A 25,681-nucleotide genomic window follows, 5' to 3' on the forward strand; every position below is an offset into this window, starting at 1 on the left:
TAATTATCCATCTATGTAACTATCCATCCATGTAACTATGCATGTAACTATCCATGTAACTATGCATGTAACTATCTATGTAACTATCTATGTAACTATCCATGTAACTATGCATGTAACTATTGAGTAGAAGCATGCACCTTGATTCATTCATAGACATTTCATCAAACACTTGGTGTGCATCTTAATTCATTCATAGACATTTCATTAATGCTCAAAACAAAAAGGGGTAATTCACATTCAGAATGCCCATGAATCACTAACAGTACTCCTAGTAGTCTACTAGCTTCTTCAGTATTAAACTACATCTACTTTTCATTTCAATATATTTGAATAGAACAAAACTTTGACAGAAACCAGGAGAGCCAAAACCTGAAAATGCATTTAGACGACAAATGTGTACTATTCATTCCAACTATATGTGCAAGTATGAATACCAAAGAACGAAAACAGATCGAGTCTCACTTAAACATGAACTCAGTATCCATATGCTAATCATAAACCCAGCTAGCATTTAATGCCCTTCCCCACATAGAAAGCATGCATCCGAGGAGTGTTCTTCTCTTCTCTTCAGCCAGCTTCCCACATGGGTCTTTCCACAAAAGCACTACTTCACGGCTGCAATTGCAATGCACAACTACGACTGTGCGTTATCATCATCTGAGTCACTCCCTGAAGAACTGCCAGAATCTGAATCTGCAAATAGCCCAACCAAACACACATTTAAGCAGACAACCCAACCAAACAATCGGCAAAACCCTGACAATTATGACCCATCCAATTCCCTCATGGATTCTCAATGACGCTCTTCTAAGACTAGTTCGTCACAAAATTGAAGTTCAGGCGCTCAGATCTCACGAGGAAATAACGCCTTAGGCTCCGAATCTGGTTTGAAGCAGCAACAATCAGAATAACGAAAAGGCGAAGAGGAGTTGCTTACAAGTTGTTCGGCGGCGATGAGCGACGAGCTTCAGGTTTCCGAGGAGTTGTTTTGTCGACGACGAGGCTGAAGAGGCTTCTCTGGTATATATAGAGAGAGATTCGACGGTTTTTGTCAGTGGCATAGATCGTTAATTTTTTTATTTTTATGGGCAACGGTTTAAGGGATTTAAATAAGTGTACTATTTTATCATCAGTGAACATTTATTAACAGTTTTATCATTTGTTACTTCTAAATGCATCTTTTTATCATTGGCCCAATTAAATATATCTCACAATTATATGACAAGTAAAGAATAAATGTTATTTAAGCATAATATCAACTATAATTACCTCGTCAAGTTGATTTTCGCCTCTTCGGTGACAAGCTTCGGCCTTGTTGAGAGATTGACGCCACTTCATACATGATGCGCTTATTTTCTTCCAACGAGAAAGACAACTAGAAGAGGTTCTAGTTGTGCACTCCACCGGTTTGGTGGCATTGTACTCTTGCGAAATACGATCCCACAATAGGTCGAACGTTTGGTCCTTTCCAACGGCACCGTCACCACCAACAGTGATCCAAATATGACCAAGAACAACATCTTCGGGGTGCCTCCATGATTCCTTTCTTTTTCCCATTTTCTCTAACAAAAAAGTAATTGAAGAACTAGAAGATTTGTAACTAAATGATAGGTTTGGAAAGAGATGGAGGATGAATGGTGTGAAGATTTATGAGAGAATGGTTTGGTATTTATAGAATTTCACAATAGTTACTGTTCCAACGGACAAATTTATTTTTTATCAATTTTTTGGGTATTTTTTCTTTTTCTAAGGGAAAATGCCAATTTAGTACTAATTTAAACCCTTTATTGCCTATTCTAATGAATTTAATAGACATAAGCCCATTCCAATATAAGGTGTTATTATCTGTGCCCAAATACACAAATCTATATTAAAGTCAGAATAAAATAATAATTTTTATATATTTTTAAGACAATTTTACCCTCACTACTTCAACATGTATAAGGAGAGAGAAAATGAAAAAGTGAGAAGACTTTGCCGGAACCTCACCGGACTCCGGTCACCGGTTGCCGGACTCCGGTCATCAGTCACTGGTCGCCGAAATTTCTTCGGTCACCGGTTATTGGCCCCTAGTAACTCAGATTTTCTCCGGTCACCGGTAACTCGGTTACTGACCCCCAATAATCAGTTACTGAACCCAATAACTAGTTTACTGACCCCTAATAACTTGGTTACTGACCCCCAATAATCAGTTATTGACCTCCAATAATCAATTTATTTCAGCTTAATGTAATATAAAAGAAAAAATACCATAAAAAAATCGAGTTACTGACCCTAATTATCGAGTTACTGACCTTTAATAACTTAGTTACTGACCCCAGTAATCATCCCCAATGGATAATTTTCCATATAAATTAGGCTCTAAATGCAAACAATTTCTCCTTGTCTGACTCCACCACCAATATCTTCAATTCGTTGACCAGCCACTCAAAATCTCCTACCTCTTTCTTCACGGTTATCGACTCAAAACCCTACCAGAGCCACAACATCGCTTCCCTCCCTCATATCCGACCCGGACCTTTAGTGACCCGACGATCTCCGATGAGGACTCCGCCGACGCATGACTCCTATTCTCCACCCAAGTTCCTCGACGCTTCCACGTCTTCCACCAGCAACCAGCGGTACCGAATATCTAGTAGGTCGAGTAGTCAAGTCATCGCTCATTGCCGGGCTCGGGGACGAGAGAGCCGAGAAGAAACAGGACCCGGTGAGGGTGATTTCTCCAGCTGAAGCTGACGCTGTCCTGGATCTCGTCGCAAACGAGAAGGTTTTTCTCGAGGATGTCGATGGTGTTTTTCTCAGAGGTAGAGGCCGGCTTTGTTGTGCTCGGTGATGCGGACCAGCCTGGCGGCGTCGTCCAAGAAGGATTTGAACTCCAACGAGTGTGCTTGGGTGACGGTGAAACGTGGAGCGGTGGCGGGCCGAAGCTTGGGCTTGTCGGTGTTAGGTCAGTCGGTGCCGGAAAAGTCAAAGAGAGAGAGAGACGGGAGAGAAATAGAAATAAGAGACGAGAGAGATGAGTGAATGAGAGAGAAAGAGAGAAGAGTAAAAGATGAAATCTGTGTGGTTGTATATAGATTAGGGGTAAATTTGATATTTCATTGCAAATCATTGGATTGGGCTATACTAAACTTTTATTTATTGAATTAGGCATTGTTTTAGTTGTTTTTGGGCATATGGGCATTTTCTCTTTAATTAATCAGTCAAAAATTTATATTGGCCATGCATTTTAATTTAGCAATTAATCCGGGCCATTAGATCAGTTTTATAACCGTTGGTGAATTTTATATAATTTTTTTTTTTTACACCTACATCTCTGCCGTCAGTTTGAAAATCAAATGAATTTGGGCCATTGATTTTTATTATCGTGGCCATTTACCAACGGTCAAAAAGAGACAAAATCAGCCAAAGATAACCCACAACTGACTCAACAAGTTCACTTTTCTTCCCAAAACCTCCTTGATGTGTTTGCATCTCACTCTCTTCCCCACCTCCACTACGTCGCTCTCACTCTCCTCCATCAGCACATCATCACCTTTGGTTTCATTGTTGCTGGAATATATTAATTTAATTGTGGGGTCCACATACTCATTTTGTTTCAGTTCTGGAATTAACACATATATGAGTCAAAATATAGGACCAAGTCTTATTTTTTTTAAGACCAGCCCCGCTCAAAATCATTGTTGGAGAGCCCCAAACACATTTGGGTCCCAAAAATGAGATAGCACTTGTATTTGTACCTACCATTGGAGTTGCCCTTAGAATCTTTGCTGCTATATAGGCTTGATATTTTAACTCACTACTCGCAAACCGCCCGTTTAAACCTGTTCATTTCCCCTCCATTAAAGTCTTTTACTAACAAGTTGGCAACCCGCTAACAACCCATTAATGGGTAAAACAAGTTGCCAAACGGAACCCATCTAACCTGCTAATGAAAAAAAAAATGAAAAAAACAGACAAAATTCATCTAACTTGAGCTTAAGAAAACCCTAAAGAACAAACTAATCTCTCTTTCTTCACATTGAGAAAAAAAAAATCACTCTCTCTCTCTCTCTCNTCNCTCTACTACTACTACTACTACTACTACTTACTACTACTACTACTACTACTATACTACTACTACTCTACTACTACTACTACTACTACTACTACTACTACTACTACTACTACTACTACTACTCTACTCTCTCTCTCTCTCTCTCTCTCTCTCTCTCTCTCTCTCTCTCTCTCTCTCTTATCCAAAACCAATCTCCCATCTCCATTCTTTTCTTTGTTACCCAATACGGCAGTGGCGGAGCCAAGATTTAGTGTACTGGGACACAAATAAAATATTTTTATATTATTTTATTGTGTTTTTTTTAAAGTAATAAATCATTTATATAAACGAAAGTCATAATGGCGAGGTTACAATTACCACAAGGATCACAATAGTGCCATTACATTAGACAATTAGCTCACTTATTGTGAGCTTAGCAAAGGATAAAACTAGTTACAAACAAGATACTAAACCAGACATAAGACCATAAGTAAGGAGCTCAATTACGGTACTCCAAGCCCTGTACATCCATCTAGTTGCAGCCAGCTCGCACAGTCTGCTAAACTCCAAACTGCATAGACACCCGCTATATTTTATTTTTTTAGTTTAGATCAGGGCTTAAGGGAGTGCCAGAGTTTTGAGTCACTGGATATCTGCATTGGTGCTTTGAAATCAGGCCCGGTAGCCCAATTTCAAATTCGATCCTCTTTGTTAGGCTTGAGGCTAGACGCAGGCCTAAGAACCCAAGCCCAGTCCCAGACGCCATCAGCTCTGCAGCATTCCTTTCCGGCTATTTTCAACGCCGACAGCAGCATCAAACTTAACTCTCCCGGCTTGAGTCCAGACGCAAGTCCAAAGACCTGGGTCTAGATCCAAGTTTGAGCACACCAATTGGAGGTAGAGATCCTCCCTACGCCGGTCGTCAAAGTTAAACCAAATGGAGCGCCGCCAATCAAAAATCGAATCGGAAAAACAATTCGAGATCGGATCGTGACATTCTGATCCATATTCATATTCTAGCCGGTGACATTCTGATCGAATCGAGTTCAGTTAGCAAGTTCATCTTGGCGATTTCCATAGACAGAGCTCTCCAAGCCATATTCATATTCTAGCCGGTGGGATCAGCCATTGACGCCATCAGAACCATTGATCTGCACCCAAAACTCTGACCACCTTCATTGATGTCCCAGACACCGATTGATTCCCTTTGGAATCGCTCTCAACCTCAACGAAATGATGCGACTGAAGCACTAGATTGGTCTGGATTCCGATAACGCCACTTGAGAAGGTTCCTCTTCTCTGTACTGCTATCTCTGATATCCGACCATTTGTTGTCGGCGAAACACGAGGTGCGCCGCCGCCGTTAGAAGAGGTTTGTTTTGAAACCCTAAAACCCTAAAGTACTCCCCCAAAGTCGGAGCATTCTCTTAGCTACGCTTTTATTGTCTTTCCCATAACTATATTATTTTATTATGTACGTTAAGGTAACCCAAAGAAATATCAAAACATAAAAAACAAAATCTATAAAGGAAAAAAGGTCCAAACAATATTTTACTTTTTAGTGAAACAAAACTTTCGTATCTCACATTTCAAAAATTTCAAAACAGTACCCCAACCTAAGATCAGTATCTGAAACTATTAGCTCCGTTAAAAAGACTAATGACTGAAGGATACTTTCGTCTTTTCTCTCTAAACAACTTATTTTTTCTTCTAATTTTCAATTTCCCTACTCTCTCTTTCCCAAAATAAATTCCTACTCTCTCATCCTCCCATTGAAACCCAACCCATAATTCACGTCAAAATTCTCTCTCTCATCCTTTAGTTAGCTTTTGTGCTGCTTCATTCATCACCGGCGATTCACTCCTGAACTATTGCTCCAGTCAACCATCAGGCTCCGCTACGGCGCTGCCCACACCAGTTGACCCCAGCTTAATCTGATATTTTCTTGTTTTATTCTCTAAATTAATCTGTAATCTGGTGCAATGTACGTTTTTAATTTTGGTTTTAATATTTTGAGAGAAAACGATATGGATGGGTTGGGTTTACTTGTCTTGTTGCTCATTACCCAATGGTATGCTTTGCTTATGAATTTTATTGCCTCTACGTCTGGGTTTAACTTTTAATGTGGGCATTGTTCTTTGGGTGATTATGGGGTTTGGGTTTTAAGCCATTGGAGCTAATAATGATATGGGTCTTCCACCTGCCTCTTCATTGGCCTCTCAAAAACAGAAGATTGAGCAGTTAATTAAGAGAAAGAGTTGAAGTATGGGTTTAGGGGACATTATAGAATTGGTTTTGAAGGTGATGATTTGACCAAAGAAAAAAGAGAGTTAAAGATGGAGGTCTATTGTTGAGCTGGGAATTTGGGATTGAAGTTGGTTTATGATCTGGGGACGACAATTGGTGTGAATGAGAAATAGAGGCCAATTGTTTGTTGGGTATTTTCGGAATATAAAAAGAGAGAGTGTTGAGACTAGAGAGATGATATATGTTTGGAGAGTTGATATTTTTGCAATCGGTGGGTTGAAGGAGGATTTGAAACAGACACCATAATCCATATCCATCTTTATTGTTCTTTTTTTTTTTTTTTTTTTAGTGTTAGCTTGTAAAAGAGAATTTAGAGGGCATATATGAAATGGTTGGGATGAGGTTGAAGTTAATTGTGGGAAATTTGATGGGTTCATGAATGGTGGATTGAGATTTGGATTTGAAACAGATGAAAGTGGTGGGTGAGTCATTGTTGTTGTAGATGATCAAAAGAGGGTGGCAATGGTAAAGGGTAGAACTGAAATCGGAATAGATGAAGTCATAATATAATAATAAATAAAATAAATAATGGAAAACTAAAAGGGTAAATCAGTCATTTTATGACAAATATATGTCAGCTGTCAATTTTTTAACGGAACTAACGTCCCTAGGTACTGATCTTAGTTCGGGATCAAAATGTTGGACACCATTTTAAACTTTTTAAAATGTGAGATACAGAAGTTTTACTTCGCTAAAAAGTGAGATATTGTTTGTACATTTTTTCCATCTATAAATGAATCTCTATCTCAGAAAATGGTGATTATCTTTGAGGAAAGTTCATATTGTTTTAAAATCACCTGAAAACAATCTCATGATTTATACAAATATAAAATCTTTCTCGGTAAAAGAACAATAAGGTTTGATTTTTGTTATTTAAAGTAAATATATTAAGGTGAAGAAACTTCTACATAAAATTCAAATACACAAAATATCAAAATCATAGACTATTGCCCAATACTATTTGGTCTAGTGGCATAATCTCCCATTTAGTAAGTGAGAGATCGTGAGTTCGACTCACGCAGTTGTAATTTACCTCAGAAAAAAAAAAAATCATAGACTATTATTGACTAACTAATTTTGAAAAACAAAAGAAGAAACGAAACTATATAATAACTAACCACCTTGAGCTTTTTAGACCCAAAAAAAAAAAACAATTAACCGCTTTGAGCTTTGAAAAAACTATTTGATAATATGGAGAATCAAACCATGGACCTCTCTATATCTGGCGTTCTCTTTCAAAGTAAAAAACACATGTGCCTAACCACTACACCAAGGAAGCAACATGGTACAATTTGTAACTACATTGTATATATCCAAAAGCTTAGTGGGGCACAGGAGCCACTAAGCTCATATATGGCTCCTCCCCTGCCAATACCCAATTTTCTCTCTTCTATCTTCTCTCCGCTTTGGCTCTCTTGGTTTGTTTTCTCTCTCCAAATGTCGTAACTTTTTTCCAGTTGCACACCCAATTTCTCAAGGTATTGACCTAGTCTTTTTTTCTTTATGTTTTTGTCAATTTTGTGGTGTTTTAGCATCTAGGTATTACGTGCTGGAATCTGTTATGTGAGTTCTGAGTGTGTTATTGGTGAAGGGTTGCATGATGAGTCGTATTTGGTATGCATTTTGCTCCTGAGGTTTGTGTTTGAGTTGTTAAATGAATTTTGGTTTTGATTTATTAGAATGAGTTTGGGTTTGAGATTGAAATTGGTCTCAGATTGTCTTTTTTTTTTTTCCTTTTCTTTTTGAGCTATGCATATTGTGATATTTGTAAATTTCAGTTTAATAAAGTAATTGGTCTATCATTCTAATAAAAAAATTAATTGTTCTGTAAATTGTACTTTTGCGTGTTGACTTCAAAGCTTGATTTAATTTTTTTGAAGAATACGAGTGAGAATGGATGATGAGGCAACTGATATTTCAATAGAAGGAGATGAAAATGTAGTGGTACAAAAAAGAACAAGAGATGTTTCAGTTAGGAAGCAAAAAAGACTTTTAGTTGATGGTTACCATTTAGAGTGTTGTCTGTGGGTGATGATTAAGTAGAGCATGTGGAATGCACTAAGTGTGGAATCGTGTACAAGTGTGATTAAGTGATGGGAACATGTAGCCTTATACGTCATCATGATTTTTGATATAATTCGAGTACCGTAGTGTCACCTTAGTACCTTAGTCTTCTACACGTTCTTCAAACTTTTTTAATGACAAGTTTTGTGAATTGGTTATTGAGACTATTATACAGCATGATTTACCTTTTAGTTAAAAAATATGAGGAGATTAAAATTGTCTTAACAATAACCTCAATAACTTTAGCTCACAACATCTTCACTAGAAGAAGAGCACAATTTACAGTCAACACCGAGCTTTAAAATCAACATCTTCACCAGAAGAAGATCGTCACGAAGAAACAATCTAGAAAACAATTTACTAAATAATTATCCTTAAGCTTCGGCGCACAACCATGATAAAAGGAAAGAAACAATCTTGTACTATGATGTCCATATTATCAAAAATCACTAATCTTGCGACGGGAGTCACGAAACCTTCAACTGAGGCAATGTTAAAGATCTTTGCTTCTGTATCCACCAGTATAGTCATCAAATTCATGACTCGTGACATCTTTCCCATTGTCTTTTGGGATCCCTTGTAAAAAAACAAGTTATGCACAGATATATACGTCATGTCGGTAACGAAACATCTTCAGAGACTGTAAAATTATCTTCATTCATTAAAACAAAGAGAGTGGGGTCAAGTAGAAGAAAAGTAGTAGGCGTAGATTTGAAAAGCTGTGTTTTATCAAAATCATCTTGAAAGTTTGATTTTCAAGTTGTTTGACGGGCTCACACATGATAGTGAATAATGATTTCCCGTCACTTTATCACACTTGTACACGATTCCACACTGAATGCATTCTGCACGCTCTATTTGATCATCACCCACATGTAACGCTGTAACTGATAACCAGCAATAAGAAATCTTCTTTCGCTTCCTAACTGAAAATCTCTTGTTCTTCTTTGTATCACTGCATGTCTTTCTTCTTCCATTGAAATATTAGTTGTCTCATCATTCATTCTCACCCGTAAAATACAAAAAATAAAATTGAGCTATAAAGTCAACATCTTCAACAAAACAAGATTACAATTACAGAACAATTACTTCTTTTTTTTAACCATTAAAGGAAGACCATAGATTAGAGTAACCACAACTCCTTCCCCCATATTTCATTCAAATTAGTAAACAGTTCTTCAATGAAATACATCATTCAATTTTTTGACCAAACACCTGGTTCTACTTATCTGTACATATAATTATTGTTCTAGTTATATCAAGCATAAAATTGAAATGTTACTAATTGCCAATCCATCTACAAGTCTTTGCTCTCTTCAGTGATTTAGGAACGCAGCAGTCCCCAAATTTGATTCACTTTCAGTTAAACGTGCATCTGTTTCATGTGGTGGTGCTCCAATTGTTGAGGATTCATGCTGCTTATCCGCATATTCAACTAGCACAATCTCTTCAGTGATCATGGTCATGTTATCACATCCAGTAGTCGATGGTGTCAAACACTTATCCAACACTCTTTCAGCCACCACAGACAGTTTGCTCCCTAAGCTTACTGTTCATGCAAAAAATCCTCCACTTGCTGGCTTGACATGTAATCCCGGATACTATCGCATGCTAATTAACACCATAAACTCATCATCATCACAAAGTTCAACAATATTTATATCTGGACTGGCAGTTACAATTTGCTTTTCAGCCGGCAAGAACTTGTTCTACTTGAATTCCATGTCACCTAAAGTTCTTGCAAGATTCAGACTGCCATTGACTCGTCCTGCATGGATAAAACCACAGACTTTTAATATCCTTCCCTTCTCAAGCTCAAGATCAGGTTTGTGATCTCTGGACAGCGTATATGCCTGACCCATCCTAGATATTAAACTGAAACCTACAAATATCACACTATGCATAGCTCAAAAAGAAAAGGAACAAAAAAAGACCAAATGACCATTTGAAATGGCTATTTCCAATAACCAATGATAGTTTAGTTCGCATGTTAAAGCACATTTGTCTCTCGACACCTCTAGGTTAGAGCCGAGAAGGGTTTTATCAAAAGTATGTCTATTTCTATCTAGTCATAAAGTGTAACACAATTGATGCTAAGGTTTTTTTTCAAGTAGCTACACTCCCCTACACTTAAATTATCTCCCATGAAGCATATTACTGGGCACCTCAAGTTCTCACAAAACATGCAGTTGAAACAAAAATAACTAGTCGTCTACGATCCTGCAAGATATGAATAGAAACTAGACTTCAAATAGCTACACTCCCCTACAGAATTCAAAACTTCAATTATCCCTCATGAAGCATATTACTGGGCACCTTAAGTTCTCACAAAACAATTCAAGCAAAAATAACTAGTCATCTAGGATCTTGCAAGATATGAAAAGACATTATACTTCAAGTAGTCGCTCCCCTACAATCAGTTCAAGTCTTCAATTATCTTCATTCACATAATACAGGGCACTTCAAGTCATTTATGAATAGAAACTAGACTTCAAGTATCCTGCAAGATATGAATAGAAACTAGACTTCAAGTAGCTACACTCCCCTACAGAGTTCAAAACTTCAATTATCTCCCATGAAGCATATTACTGGGCACCTCAAGTTCTCACAAAGCAATTCAAACAAAATAACTAGTCATCTAAGATCCTGCAAGATATGAAAAGAAACTATACTTCAAGTAGTTTCTCCCCTATAGTTAGTTCAAGTCTTCAATTATCTTCATTCACATAATACTAGGCACTTCAAGTCATTTATGATCCTGGTTTGTCGATCCTCGAGCTCGGGGCCTTGCTGCTTTTATCAAGGAGCGCTTTCGCTATTTCAAGGAGCGCGTCCACCGCCTTCGCAGTTGCTTCCGGGTTTGGGTTTGGAGCAAGGGGTTCTTCCTCAACGACAAGGTTTGGGTCTTCCTCAACGGACTCGGCCAACCATAGCTTGTTGGAGAATTTTCTCTTCTTAAACGGCACTTGCACCATGTGTTGTTTTGAGTGGCATCCAAATGGCTCGAGCGGCTTTCAGTTGAATGACAGTGTCGGGTCATATTCATCACCTGCCACCGATTGGAGATGCTCTGCAATCTTCTTGCCGGCACCGCAGATTGCTCGTGAACCAGTTTCTAAGCCTCACTTTTCTCTTCACGAATTTCTCACTTTTTGTTAACTAGTTTCCTTTTTCTTGTTCCTAGTTAATTTAGTGTTACTTTAAACCATTCAAAATTCAATCAATTACATTCAACTTTGTAAATTATAGTTAGCCTCATTTGAGTCATCTCGCTCTTTTTATTTAGCAATAAGTCATCTCGCTCTTTTTATTTAGCAATAAGTCATCTCGCTCTCTATATTTAGCTAGCGAGATAGTTAAAAGTCATAGTAGCTAAACTTTGGCTACTCTACTGAAGCTCCTAAAATGTCCAAAAATGCTAAACACATTCTCTAAAATAGCTAAGGAGCCAAAATAGAGAGTCTCATAAAGATATTTTAAATGAACTAGAGTAAATATATCTCCTTTTTCGAAAAGAAAATAAAAACTATATATCTATAGTTGGTAAGATAGTTAATTAATCAATGCTAGTTTTTTCCAACAAGAACCGATCAATGCTAGTAATCAGAAACTGAGAGGGGTCATTTGAACCTTCTCGCCCTTATGTGCCTACACCCCAATGAGATTTTCATTCTCATTTTTTGTGTAAAAGAGGTGTAAGAGGCGATACGCAGAAAATGATGAAGAAGAAGGATGGATAAACAACCTTGGCATTGTATTCGTTAATGCCATAGAATGGTGAAATTTGCTTGGTTCATAGGGCACGGGTCTCGATGAAGCTAAGTTTCACAATTTCACATACTAGATTTGCTTGTTTGAGAATGCTGATGTGCTCGGAAAGCTTAGAGCAAGTCCACCCTCTAGGTCTTCATTGGGAAGGCCTGGGTCATGGGTGAGACCTGAGTTGTCACGTGGCAGTGATTTTGAGCTGCAATTTTCATCCACGAATTCTGTTTCTAAGTCGTCACGTGGCAGTGACTGTTTATTGAATTTTATATTAGGTATTTTGAGTGTGAATAATGATTATAAGATATTTTATTGAATGGAATATTTTAACAAATGTATGACAAAATTTATGAAAATTTATAATTAAATTGTAGTGCTAGGGATATGAAGAATTTATGAAACTATGGAATTTTTTTTTGTGGGATCTAAAAGAGGTGATAGGTATTCCGAAAAAAAATTATCGTTACTATTTTTTTTTCCCATTATTTCATCTCATTAAATATTTTTTTTCAATTAATATTCTTTTGCATTTTGCATGTCTCATTATCCCGTTCATTTTGCATGTTACATGGTTGGGACCCATTTATGTTGCATGTCCCGACAAAAAGGTTTTTTGCACGCAATAAGGAATGGAGGACGTTTCTCTGTGCATTATACGCGTGCCTAGGCACGTCCCTGACGCAGCTGCCTTTGGTTGCAATGTGGGTGACGTCAGGTTCGTGGGTGGGCTCGGGCTGAGTTGGCTGGGAAGACTTGGGTAAGACCTGAGTCATGGGTCTAACCCAAGCGAAGGCCCAATGCTCGTTGGGGTGTGTTTTTTTTCATAGGTGGAAACAAGTTTTTTAGGCTGGGTCTTCATTCCTACGTGGATCATGACCTGGGCCTTTAAAAAGGGCATGGGTGGACTTGCTCTTATTGGTGATAATAGGTGGACATTCAGCGCAGCACGGTGTGGTGTAGTTTGAAGCAACGTACCCACAAGAAATTGGAGGCATCAAAGAAGTACGCTTACCTTGAGACGGTATACTCGTCAAGTTATCATATGACATGGTATATTAAGTTTCTTTTCATATATGATATTGTATGTGAAGTCGCATCGTATTCGATCAATTATCATGCACCAATACTGATAGGTAGCTAAGATCGAATACCAATTGTTGAGTGATGTCCCAACATTAGAAGTCCTCCCAACAGTCTGCCTTACAACAATATTGTTTGGAAATTGATAGATTGATTCAATCAATTCCCATGTACTTTTCACTGGCTACAGTCTAAAGTCTAAATTCTAAACCCCATGTATATTATCAAAGCTTTTAGGAACCTGGCTGCATAAGCAGCCATGATAGATAAACCGGGAGTAGGAACATAGAAGATCCCATACCATCAAGAAAACCAGCTCTGAACCTCTGACAATAAACCATGAGAAGCTTGCAAGTGTTCACTAAACTTTGAGAGGGACAACTATCACAAATTCACAATTATCAGAGGAAAATTCAACCAACCCTTTTGAATCACATTCCAGTTGAGGTTCAAGAATATTAGACTCATAGTCAACTGTAACCGATAGAATAAGCCACAAACCTCAGCATCCGAAATTGTAAGGAAAAAAAGTTCCTCAACATCCAAAGCCAATCTAGTCCCAACATTTTCTGTGAACTATGTCATTAGATCTCGAATGAAAGTATGAAACCCCTCGGCGTAGATATTTGCATAGACAGCCGACTCCCATCAGTATTATGATTGAAGGTGACAAAAACAAAAGGATGGATGACTGTAAGTTACAGAAGTCCTTTGAGGTTAGAGAAGGAGGCACAATTTGCATAAATCCCGCTATCCACGAATTCCATAGTTACAGTTCAATGCCACTGGTGAAGGTAAAGCAGTCTTCACCAATAGTCTTCCATTCCGAGTTGACAGACTCCCCATGAATACAAGCAATTTTGAACAGTGTTCCTATGAAGATACCAACCAACACCATAGCATTCATTGACAGATGCGTGCACCCTGGTGGAGAATCTTCAGCTTCAAGTAAGCTATCAAATTACAAGTACACAACTAAGCAGGACGCAGCTGATCGATCGAGGATGAAGGCATTAGTTAGTTGAGCAAATGCTTGTAGCAAATTGTATAGATTTTTAGACTTTACCTCACTGTGAGCCACAATTATAAGTTTATGGTAAGCATTCTAATCCCACCAACAATTTCAGTCAAAACCGCATGGGCAAAGTTTGCTACTTCTCAATTTGGATCAAGGAGTTTTGAGCACGACTAACGTGGTTCTTGGTTTTCCTTAGATATCAAAAACTTACAACACCTCCTGGCTATCCTCTTCCTTTACTATACAGAAGAAATGCAGGTGGCATTGTAAGAAGACATAAGGAACATGGATTACCTTACAAAAACGAGCACATAAGTAGTCATTCTACCATATATGTAAAATTCTAAAAGGTTGAGTGCTTTACAGATGGTCTTCACATGAAGAAGTCCTCCTTGCCTTGTCCCTCTCCCAGAAAGCTAGCCTCGAATTTTCAAGAGAGAGCTTTCCGTACCCCTCCAATGCCTCATCCAGGGGTCCACTATATTGTTCCTTCTGCTGGTGCTCCGACCAAATCCTACCACTCCGGCATCCAACATCATACCCGGGTGTTGGCATGTAATTTGAGTCCATTACCATGTCGCCTTCTAGTATACGCAGAACCTGATGAAGTAAATGGTGAAATCCATTAGCCAACATAAGAAATGTTTTCAGTACAGTAATATCTACTCATGTCACCACATTGGATACCACACAATGGGTGGCTTCAAAATTGAGCTTTGATGTAGGAGCTATTTATAATGTATTTAGCAGCATGTTTAGACTTTCTTTATTTAATAGAATTATAAAGAGCAGTCTAATTATTCTACTGAGCTGTCTTCATTTAAAATCTGTCTTTTACCTGTGACATGCGAGGCCTAGTTTGAGGATCACGCCGTATGCAAAGAGAGGCGGCTTGCAGCATGCAATAAACCTCGTGTTCTGAAAAGCTTTCCAGGCTAGGGTCAACTAGTTCATCAATCACATATTCTTCTAACAGTGGGCGTGCCTGTTTTAGATCACCAACTTATAAGCAATTAAATAATGCAACAGAACAATAGACCACTTTAGTGATTAGTTGTATTGTGATAGTGTATAACCATAATTTGATGTTTATCAACAATTGTAATAGCCACATTTCTTCTCTTACTAAACTAAATGAATTATGATCGATAAACTTATATTGAACTTTGCTTGCTCATACCCATTCAGTGAGACACTGCTGCCCTTTTGGCCGGTTTAGGTCCACTGCTTTTCGCCCAGTAACAAGTTCCACCAACACCACCCCAAAGGAATAAACATCAGCTTTTTCTGTGATTTGACCACTTTGAGCATATTCAGGCGCCAAATATCTGCATTACATACCAGTTTATTAGATAATGACAAGCATGTAAATATATGCTCATATGAAAGATGAGAGGAGACACATCATTTACCCGAATGTTCCAATAACTCTCGTGTCCACACCCAGGTCTCCATCAGGTTGCCACCTTGCAAGGCCAAAATCCCCAACCTAGCAAGAAACATGAATTGAGTTCTCTGTACTTCTATCTACTAACTAGCAAGTGAAATACAAAATCAAGGATCTAAAATAACTGCATAAATGATAACTTGTAATGGACATGCTGAATGTATATACAGTCTTGTCGGTCCATAGGAAAATCCCCAGTGGTAATTTTGAGAAGAAAAGGAGCATAGAGGATCACACTGACTATTGTCTAGATTTACTACCAGATTCAAACTATTCAACTACGAAGATAAGAGTAAAAGGTTGAAGTACCAGTGGCTCAAAATCATGAGTGATTAGGATGTTGTTGGGCCGCATGTCACGGTGCACAATACAACCCACTCTACATTCTTCATGAAGATAACGCAGCCCTCGAGCAGCTCCCACAGCAATTTTTTGCCGTGCAGACCATTCTAAAGGCTCACGATTTCGTCCTGGAAAGAACCCAAATCAATTATTAATCCATAAGAGCACAACATAGTTGATAGCGAAAAGTTGAAAGTAGATAAAAAACAATACAGAAATTACTTGCTTGTGTGAGGAAAAGAAATATTACTATATAGATGAGAATCTAATGACCCATTGCATATGTATTCGTAAACGAGCAATCTTCTTTTGTCCTCAATACAGAAGCCAATCAACATTACAACATTTCGGTGCTGAGCACAGCTCAGGACTTCAACTTCTGAACAAAACTCTTGATCCCCTTGAGAACTAGCCAATTTGTGTTGCTTGACAGCAACAGCCTGGCCATCTGGTAGCACCCCTCTATGAACAGAACCGAACCCTCCTTCAGCCAAGAAGTTGGCCTGTGAAAATCCCCCCGTAGCAAGCTCCAGCTCTGCATAGCTAAACCACCTTGGAGGTTTTCCAAACACAGGTGCCTTGTGTTGGCATATCGAACACAATGGAGGGGGGCCTGGAGGCGCATTTCTAGACAGTGAAATTGCTTCTCTTAGATTTCCACTGAAGTCCATGTCACTTCTATAATTGGACATTCCGATTTCAGCATCTCTTTCAAGTTTTGAGATTTTTGCAAGCAAAGCTTTGGTACTCGGTCCATTAGGATTATCATTAGTTCTGTGTGAACTTTCTGTGTGTTGTGAGGATTGATGATGAGAATTTAGAAACTCTGCTATCCATGGTTGGAACCTCCTACTTCCTGAAGATGTAGATAAACACTCACTATCTGTATCTGAACTGCTGTCATCAAGGACCTGATTTTCTTTACCGACCATTGATTCCTCTTTCTTTTTATCTCCATTAACTCCAGAAATGAAAAAAGGTGAAGTTCCTGGATCTGAACTTGACACTGATGAAGTTCCTGCCTCAGTAGCTGTAAAAGGTGTCCCTAGCTCTGGACTACTAGTTGGAGTCACATCCGGTCCTCGTAAGGAACTTAAAGAATTATTGTTCTTTTTGGTATGTTTTTCGGATCTTTCAAGCTCAGAAGCTACCTGACAGCCAGATTCAGCATCCTTCTTCGGCGAACCATTCAAATTCAAGCGAAGAACTTTTGGCTGGGAACGCTTCATAACCACAATGTTACACTGCAGCTCTTCCATGCACCGTTTTTCTTCAGGTTTAAGGTGTCTGTAAAAACCAACATGAACTTATAAATATAGAGACAGAGAGAGAGCATGTAATTTCAAATCAAGAACATATATCTGGGTTTGGAAATCAAAAGGAAAGAGGATTAAATTAATCATATATTACAGGCCTATTATTGTAGGGGAAAATTGAATAGAAATAGAGCATTACTTGTCTAACACAACCCAACTAGCTTGAGCTCTCTTGGCCTCTACAGCCACAGAGCCGGAAGGTGATCCAGAAATAATCTTTATCTTGACATTTATCTGCAAAAGAGCGCATGATGAATTAACAGTAATGCAAAAGAAGTATCATAAAAAGGACATATATATCACTAGAGTTACCTTATTTGGATCATAAACTTCATGAAGCTGAAGGATCATCTGAGAGCAAGAATCTGAGATATCACCCTTCAGCTCTGAGGTTGTTCCTGGCTGAGACTTCTTGTTAATACTCGCACAGTCCCCTGCAAACCTTGGGAAGCCCCATTTTCTACCTGAAAATTAGGAAAAATGACTTTGTCAAGTTAAGAGATTGTGTAAATGGAAAGGGTTGCAGGAATAGATCTCAATATAGTAAGTCATCTTCAATTAGTCCCCACTAAAACTTAAAAATCTAGCATAGTAGTCTTGGGTAGATGGAGGACCAAGAGGTCACATGGCCACACAACCGTCATGAAGTTGAATCACATAGCAATTACATACATCTAACTTCAAGAACCAGAAACGAAGACTTTAATTGGAGGCAACAGGAATTCAGGTAATCATAATCAAGCATATATACTGGTAGGTAGTTGAATTACACTGAACAACAGAAGTGCAGCTTGAGTAAACATATTGAGCAATCCCCTTGAAACTACGACAAGTAAAGGAAAAAACAGATAAAGCATCTTTAGCAGAATCAAGAGGAATGATTCCAATCAGCCTATCAGGCCTATTTTGCGAACACACTCATTTACCTATCACTATCACTGAACATGGAAAATAGGCAAAAATCAACTGCAGACTGAAATTACCTGAACTTTGGGATGGCACAACCACAAGCAGTGTAATGCAATCTCCAGGTTGAACAACATGAGTCAATGCCCAAACCAGAGCAGTCTTGGGAATCTCCTTGGACGCCTTAACCGCAACCACAACCTTCTCAGCGTCATCGGAGCCTTTCTCCTGTTTCACCCTCTTCTGTTCTCGACTCATTGCAAAATTAGCACCAAATTTTGTTTTGCCACCTTAAAACTCTCAGGCTATCAAATGCTGCCCTCAATTATTCCCACACGCACTACAACAAGAACAAAAGCACATTTCCAAAACTAGTATTGCCTCCACAGTGCTAGATTCGCAGGCATGTACTAGCAGACATGCTAAATCTTCCCTCTAGCCGCCTAGCAGTAGCCACAGACCCAATTTGAAAAGACCCTTGTTACCAATTCACCTATAATCCTCAAGAATCAAACCAAACCAAACCCACTTGAGGTCCTCCCTTGCTCTGCTTTCAGTCACTTCAACCAGTGCAAACAAAGCATCAATGCTCCCAAAACGGTAACAATATTGAGATTTCCAGATACCCTTTATGGCCCTGAAAGCAAGAACTCCTGATAAAGGCACTGTAGTGATTTTACACTTTTCTGACGCCTAGAGAAAAAGGAGATGCAAAACGACACACAGGTATAGTTGCCTTCACAACAGTGGCCCTGTTCTTGATCCCTCAAATCACTGAGTCAATATTGGTGAAAAGAATAGCTCCCCAAAAGGTAAAACCAGCCAAATCATTGCGTCAATTTAGATCCAATGAATAATTGCCAAGCCATCTAGCCCTTAGATTCCACAAGATGATGATGATGTGCCAAAACTACTACAGAGAACAATCAAATCAAATCAGTAACATGAGACCAAAGAGGCGGAAGCTGCATAACCCTTTTGCTGCAGATGAACTCTCATTTCAAAACCCCACACACCCACACCTCAAATGAAACCTGCAATCAGTTAAGACCAAAATTGATGAGACTCAACACTTATACACAACTGGGGAAAACAAACAGTGTTTTGATTCAGTAAAAAAAAAAAAAAAGTAAAAATCAAAGGGGATTTCATATCAGCAGTATACAAAACTTAACATCGTGATCCCATCACTTTCAAGCTTCTGTTTTGGGATTTTCCCAGCGACCAAACACATATCAACAAACTCAAAGAACAATACCATTAAACTAATACACACCAATAAACTAAACCCAAAACTCCAACAATGAGTTTGATTCTAAAACAATCTAAAACTCGAGCGAATTACGGCATTTTCACACCCGCCACGTGAAAACCATTTTAAAAAGAAAACAGAAATGCATGAATAGAAAGTGTGAAAACAACAGCATCAGATGTAGAAGTAAGTCACAGAACATAAGCTTAAAGCTTAAACCTAGAAGCAGAAGCAAGCACCGTTACCGAACAGCAAAGGTTTGGTTTGAAAATGCTGAACAGCTCTGAGCTCTGTTGCTGTTTTGTTTCAGATGAAAGCATCAACCCACGCAAAGGGTAGAGTAGATTGAAAAGGGAGAGAAGAAGCGCCAAACAAAAAAGTGAAGTGGGAGTTGTAATAGTAGTGGTAATTGTTGGGTTTTTTGGGAAGAGATGTACTGGGATTGGATTAGCTCTAGATTGAGTCAATCGGAGGCAGAAGAAGAGCATTGATGGCGGTTAGCAAAGTTTCTGTGAGTGCAATAAAAGTGAAACAAAGATTACAAACCCAATGCATGCAGTAGATTACAAATTTTTATTTTTTTACTGCCTTGCCAGAGATTTGTAATACAAAGAGAGAAACACTCGAAGACTTTGGACGAGACGTCTCGGACAAGACGGGTCAGAGACCCGAGGAGTGTGAGCGATGATCAGTAAATTTCGCAGTGAATCGCCGTCGAGGTCTGGGCTTTTGAATACGCCCCTAGTTTTTGAGTTTTACTACGCTTTGAGGGCTCTGGAACGGCGTCGCGTTTGCCTTGGCGGTGCCTTTTTGTGGGTTTAAATTAAAGGAAATTTGTTTGAATTAAAGGGTTATTAAAGGAAATTTGTTTGGATTAAAGTGATTTAGTGAGAAAGTGTGAAATTTGAGGAAACGTAATGGGAAAGTGTTCGAGATTCCCTCAATTTGAGGTTCAACATAAATTTGCTCTAAATTTCTTTTTAAAAATTGTTTAATTTTGTGCAGAAAATTTTGTATACACAATGTAATTCTAACCATGTATATGTTAGGACATGTATGTATTTATATGAAAATCAATGGTCTTACTCATCCACACAGTATCATGTATTTACACGTTGTGTATAGAAGACTGAATTTTGTGTGACTTTCTTTTATGGACAACACCAAGAACTGGAGTTAGGGTGGGCTACATTTGCCTTATGTTTCCATCAAAAATTATTTCTGACAAAATTTGATAACATTCAATGTAATTAGTATAAATTTCTCGTATGAGCAAAAAACTCTTGCTCAACTTGAAACATCACTCATGGCAGCATCATTTTTATGAAAATGTTAATTCATTTTCTTTGATTAAGATGATAAATCAAGTCGTAAAAAACACCATATCATTGAAACACTAATCTTTTCAATAATCAAAGGGTTGTTTACTAGTCATTCTCATTCTCCTAATAACAATAATAAGAAACGAAATTTGCATGATTTATTCATTTTCATTCCACACAGGATTGGTTCTTGACTTCTTAAAGTGATTCTCATTGTTTTCATATTTCTAATGCCTAATCAATCTCATTCAGATAGTAAAGATCGGTTGAGAAATTTGACATTTTGCATTTTTAAACCCCACATAAAAATGATATTAATTATTTATCAAAAAAAATGACAACTAATTATTGGCCTAGATTACTTTGGTAAAGTTGTCTTAAACTCTTAATTAATACGAGTCATCTCCTGCTGATACGTGTCGAACCGGGATCACAAAGAGGCTAAAATTCCATAATCGTAAATATCTGACAAAACCACGCCCTTTATTGTAACTCCACCACCTCCATATTCAATTTTCAAAATAAACCTCGCCATTAATGCCAGAGGGAGACGACCTTACCCACCTCAAAGCCACAAGGGCTACACCTACCCCACAAGTTGACAGGTCCTCCCTTCCCGATCCCGTCCGCCAGTTTGTCACTGTTGCCGGTGACCCATCTAATCCACCGCATCCCTCATGATTTCGTTACCCCCTGTCACCCTCACCCTCCGGTGACGGACCCGCTTCCCCATGCACCATCACCCCCCACCCCCGTTTTAACGATAACTCACGGCAACACTTTAACGCCTGTGGCCCCACTCCGTGCATGCATGAGACGGCGACGCTACGACGCCGTTTCCGCGGCCCCGCTACCCTCGGCAACTGGTGCCACGTAATCCGGATCCCGTCCGTACTTGTTTGATCAAATTATTAATTGGGGACTAAGTGTTTGTTTAACCACATGAGGAAAGCGGGAAACGTCTTCGTTTTATGGTATTCTATTTTCGGATTTTCTGGACGAAGAATGGGTTTGATTCTGGAATGGGACAAATGATATCGAACGTGCTGGCCTAATTATTCTTGTACCCCTTTCAATGTTTCGATTTTATATTTTGTTTTGGTGTTTATGGATTAAGTTTCTCGATCAAGTAATTAAAGTCTAGAAAATGTTTATCACCATCCCTGGTGGTTATCGAGTTTGGCTCCAAAGTTATAATGGGCGGATACTAAATTTATAAATTTTGTTGTTATTAATAAGTTACGATAGTTATAATAAATTATGTAGTCTTATCATGTTTGTCGTAAGTATATCAATATGTCATATAATTTTATTTTTGTAATGGACATTGAACTACATTGGCAAGGTTTTGCTTGGATCGATTTCGTGATTAAGGCCGCATTCTATTTTCAATTTGATTTCAGTTAATAGACTCTCAAGATAGGTTCTATACTCCACATTTGAAGAAGAATGCGGCGGCAGGGGGTATGTGAACTGGCCGGGATTTATTTGAAAGAGGTTATGGTCTATTCAGAGAGGCTATGGCTAACCGCCTAAGGGAACAAAACATTGGAGTGATATTTTGATTTTATGGTGCCTCTGTTATAGGGGTTACTCTCAAGCACATGACACATGTGACTACAAGCATTACATGTTGTAATCAACAATCAATGACATGTTGCATATACGATTGATAATCACTACCAATATTCATGACGAAGTAAAAGATTCATTTCGATGATAGAGTTGTTGTAATGCTCATTCAAGTTGCCTCTCATACTTCCCATCGTGATGTGGTCGTAAGCCTATATATACATCTGGCTTGAACATCCATCTTTAGGCGTGAGCTGAATTCTCGTGATTAATTCAATAACGTCAACATAATATTGATAGTTCGATACTAGGATAATCAAACTAAACTGAGATATAGATTAGTCGTATAATTTGTTTCAATTATTAAAATTATATACAACTAAATTGATATTTCAATTTGGTAATCAACTTGATCATGTCACTTCCGAGTATAATTTTGAAATTGAAAACTAACATGATCGACTTTGTTAGAAATGTGAGACTTTGGATAAAAATACGAAACCGATAGTATTGAATCTATTTTTGCGTTACCTATCTAATAGAAGAATGCTTTGCACACACTTCTGTACAAATAGATAATAGATATATACAGCCTACCTAAGTTGGTATACTCATTTGTTGGGTTCATTATCATACTTCACATAAAGTTATTAAATCAAGCAATTGCATTAGAAGTTAGAGTGAATTCATTATAGTAAGAAAGATATGCACCATGCATGTCCAAAAGGTGTTCTTGTATCTTTCTCTGAATTCTATAAACAAACACCCTATTCTATATGCAACTGGGAATAGAGGGTAGGGACAAAGACCCTCAATCTACATGAAGATTGCATATCTTATTGCCAAAAGATAGAACAAGTTAAGGACTTTGGGATAGCAAGTTTTTTAAAATTTGAAATGCCTTGCATTCTGTGAAATTTGGGACCATTTGATTATTCAATATGGTACTGGGTTTTCCTTTCCCTATTCTCTGATAAAATGGAAGGGGACCAATAATCATATCAAGCTTTGGATATTTCAGGAGTAACCTGTTTCATCTTGTGGATTTTCCTTCTCCGATCCATAAGTTCTAAACTCACATTTCCTCGACTTCTAACCTGTTTGATGAGTGCAGTAAATTGGAGTTGATTTTTGTTTCCCCACGTTTTGAACTTCATCTTGTCTAGCTTGTAAATGTAGATGGAAATGCGGATGTTGGTTAGAAGTCGAGGAAATGTGATTAAAATTGATTGAGTGAGTTCTCTTGGTAAGCAACTTGGATACTTTCAATAAACAAATCCGTATCCAAATGTGATCAAAATCAAGTTTAGAAAAAATAATGATGATCATATACATTTACTATATGTCGAAGTTTGTTTGTAGACGTCGAAGTTTGTTAGTAAATGATATATATTTAAAGAGTTTAAACATATTAACAAATTATATTTGAATATCCGTTATCGTTCCGGAAAATCCTTAAAAGTTCAAAATTTGAACTGGTTCCAAATGCAAACAAAATCAATAACTGAAGATCGACAAACCAATAAGAAAGCAGTAACCAATGCAGATCCATTAAATGCAGCTGGGCCTTTCATGTCTCAAAATCCTAAACCTTACCACCATATCCAGCAAGCTCAGCCAACCATGGCCAATGGACAACAAGTACTGCATTGCTTTGCTGAATGCTCTGCATCCCAAACCTTTATGGAAATGTGATATTGTTTTCAAAACCAGCAACATGACATCTGGTTTTTAATATTATTGCAGAGCATTTGTTTTCTCCCAATCTTAAAAAAATCCATATAATTCTTGTTTTTGTTTAAATTCGTCGTTCTCCTTTGATTCTGATGATGTATAATGCTGTGATTTTGAGCAAACAGACTGACGCAAATGGCACCAAAGTGTGAAGCAATATGTGCTACAATGGTGGTCATGGTGACTACATAACAACATTTGTATAGTTAATTTGTCTTGTTTACTGGAAAATAACAATTATAATTTCTTCAAGGTAATTAGGATTTCGAATTCAAAGATTTTATATGAGTTTCAAATTCATTACTAACTAAAGATACATTACAAATTTTTTAAGGGTAAATTCCTCATATGGTACCTGACGTATGACCAATTAGACAATTAGGTACCCAATGTTTAAAAGATGATACTTTCGTATCTCAAGTTATGCTCATCATCAATTGTGTCAACTCAAAATTTAAATACCCTTGGAAGCTCATTCAGATCATGAAGGATATCAAAAGTATTGCCGCCTACTTTGAGCAAGTTTCTTTTTATCTTGTTCTTCGTGAAGCTAATTTTGTTGCCGATGCTCTTGCCAATTTAGGGCATAACCATTCTGATATGTGATGTTGGGAGGATGTTTTTCCTGCTTTAGTTAGACAAGCTTTGAGCTTTGAGCTCTTTAAAGCAGGCTGCTCTAGGAGTTTCTCTTTGTAATTCTAGTCTTTTAGCAACATAAAAAAAAATTTATGCTTAGTTAGACAGTTTAATTTGATATTTCCGTTAACTTTTCCGTTAAATATAAAGGTAAAATAAACATTTAGCATTGTTATCTGAAGTCTACATTCTACAAGTACGAAATGCTCCCAACTCCTAACCCCACAAGGAACTCACAAGTGTAAAAATGAAGAAAAACAAAGCACAATAATTGAGCAAGCAGAGCTAAGAAATTGCTCCATGGAGTACTGAAAGGGGAGTCATTTTCCTCAAATAAGAGCTTTGCCCTACATCCCCAACCAATATCATGTTTTCTTATCTCTCGTGATTCCATTCAAGTCCTTATCTTGTTGGACAAATACATGAATGAATCACATAGTACATCACACTATTCACCCTCATTGCTGGAAAAGGCTGATCTCCATTCAAGTTCATTCACATTCCCCTCTTGTTAGCTCAGGTGAAATTTTGTACGTACAGAACTCAATTCTGCAGGTCCTCATGGACAACAGGTCAAGGCTAGGACATTATCACATAATTAACCATCAAATTTATTTCTAACATTCCAATAGAAAAGTGCCACGTGACGAGCTGATTAAGGATATTTTCGATCATTTAAGACAAATATAGAGATATTTAGACTCTCCTTATACATTGAACAGGCTGTCCTACACAAAACATTTCTCCTTAGGGTGCGGCTATTGCCACCCCACCAAATGCTTTTTTCATCCCGCATTTGGTTTTTTTTGTGAAAATATAATATTAAACTAAAATCCAAACAACACCAATTCTTTACATCTTTCCATTGGAAAAAAAAAAAA

At 37.9% G+C, this 25,681-nt stretch overlaps 1 protein-coding gene across 1 annotated transcript; it reads right to left on the reverse strand.

The window, feature by feature from the left end:
* Window positions 1–14,496: 14,496 nt before the first annotated feature.
* LOC101299468 (proline-rich receptor-like protein kinase PERK5-like) lies at window positions 14,497–18,694 on the reverse strand. The gene is made up of 9 exons (XM_004297560.1): window positions 18,362–18,694; window positions 17,691–17,842; window positions 17,518–17,612; window positions 16,313–17,349; window positions 16,030–16,190; window positions 15,686–15,762; window positions 15,454–15,601; window positions 15,112–15,258; window positions 14,497–14,873 (listed from the first exon to the last, which is right to left on the reverse strand). Exons 1-9 carry the CDS (start codon window positions 18,540–18,542, stop codon window positions 14,634–14,636), a joined length of 2,238 nt encoding a protein of 745 aa, XP_004297608.1. The 5' UTR covers window positions 18,543–18,694; the 3' UTR covers window positions 14,497–14,633.
* Between the last annotated feature and the right edge of the window lie 6,987 nt (window positions 18,695–25,681).

This window comes from Fragaria vesca, linkage group LG4 (genome assembly GCF_000184155.1).
Source record: "Fragaria vesca subsp. vesca linkage group LG4, FraVesHawaii_1.0, whole genome shotgun sequence".
NCBI lineage: Eukaryota > Viridiplantae > Streptophyta > Magnoliopsida > Rosales > Rosaceae > Fragaria > Fragaria vesca.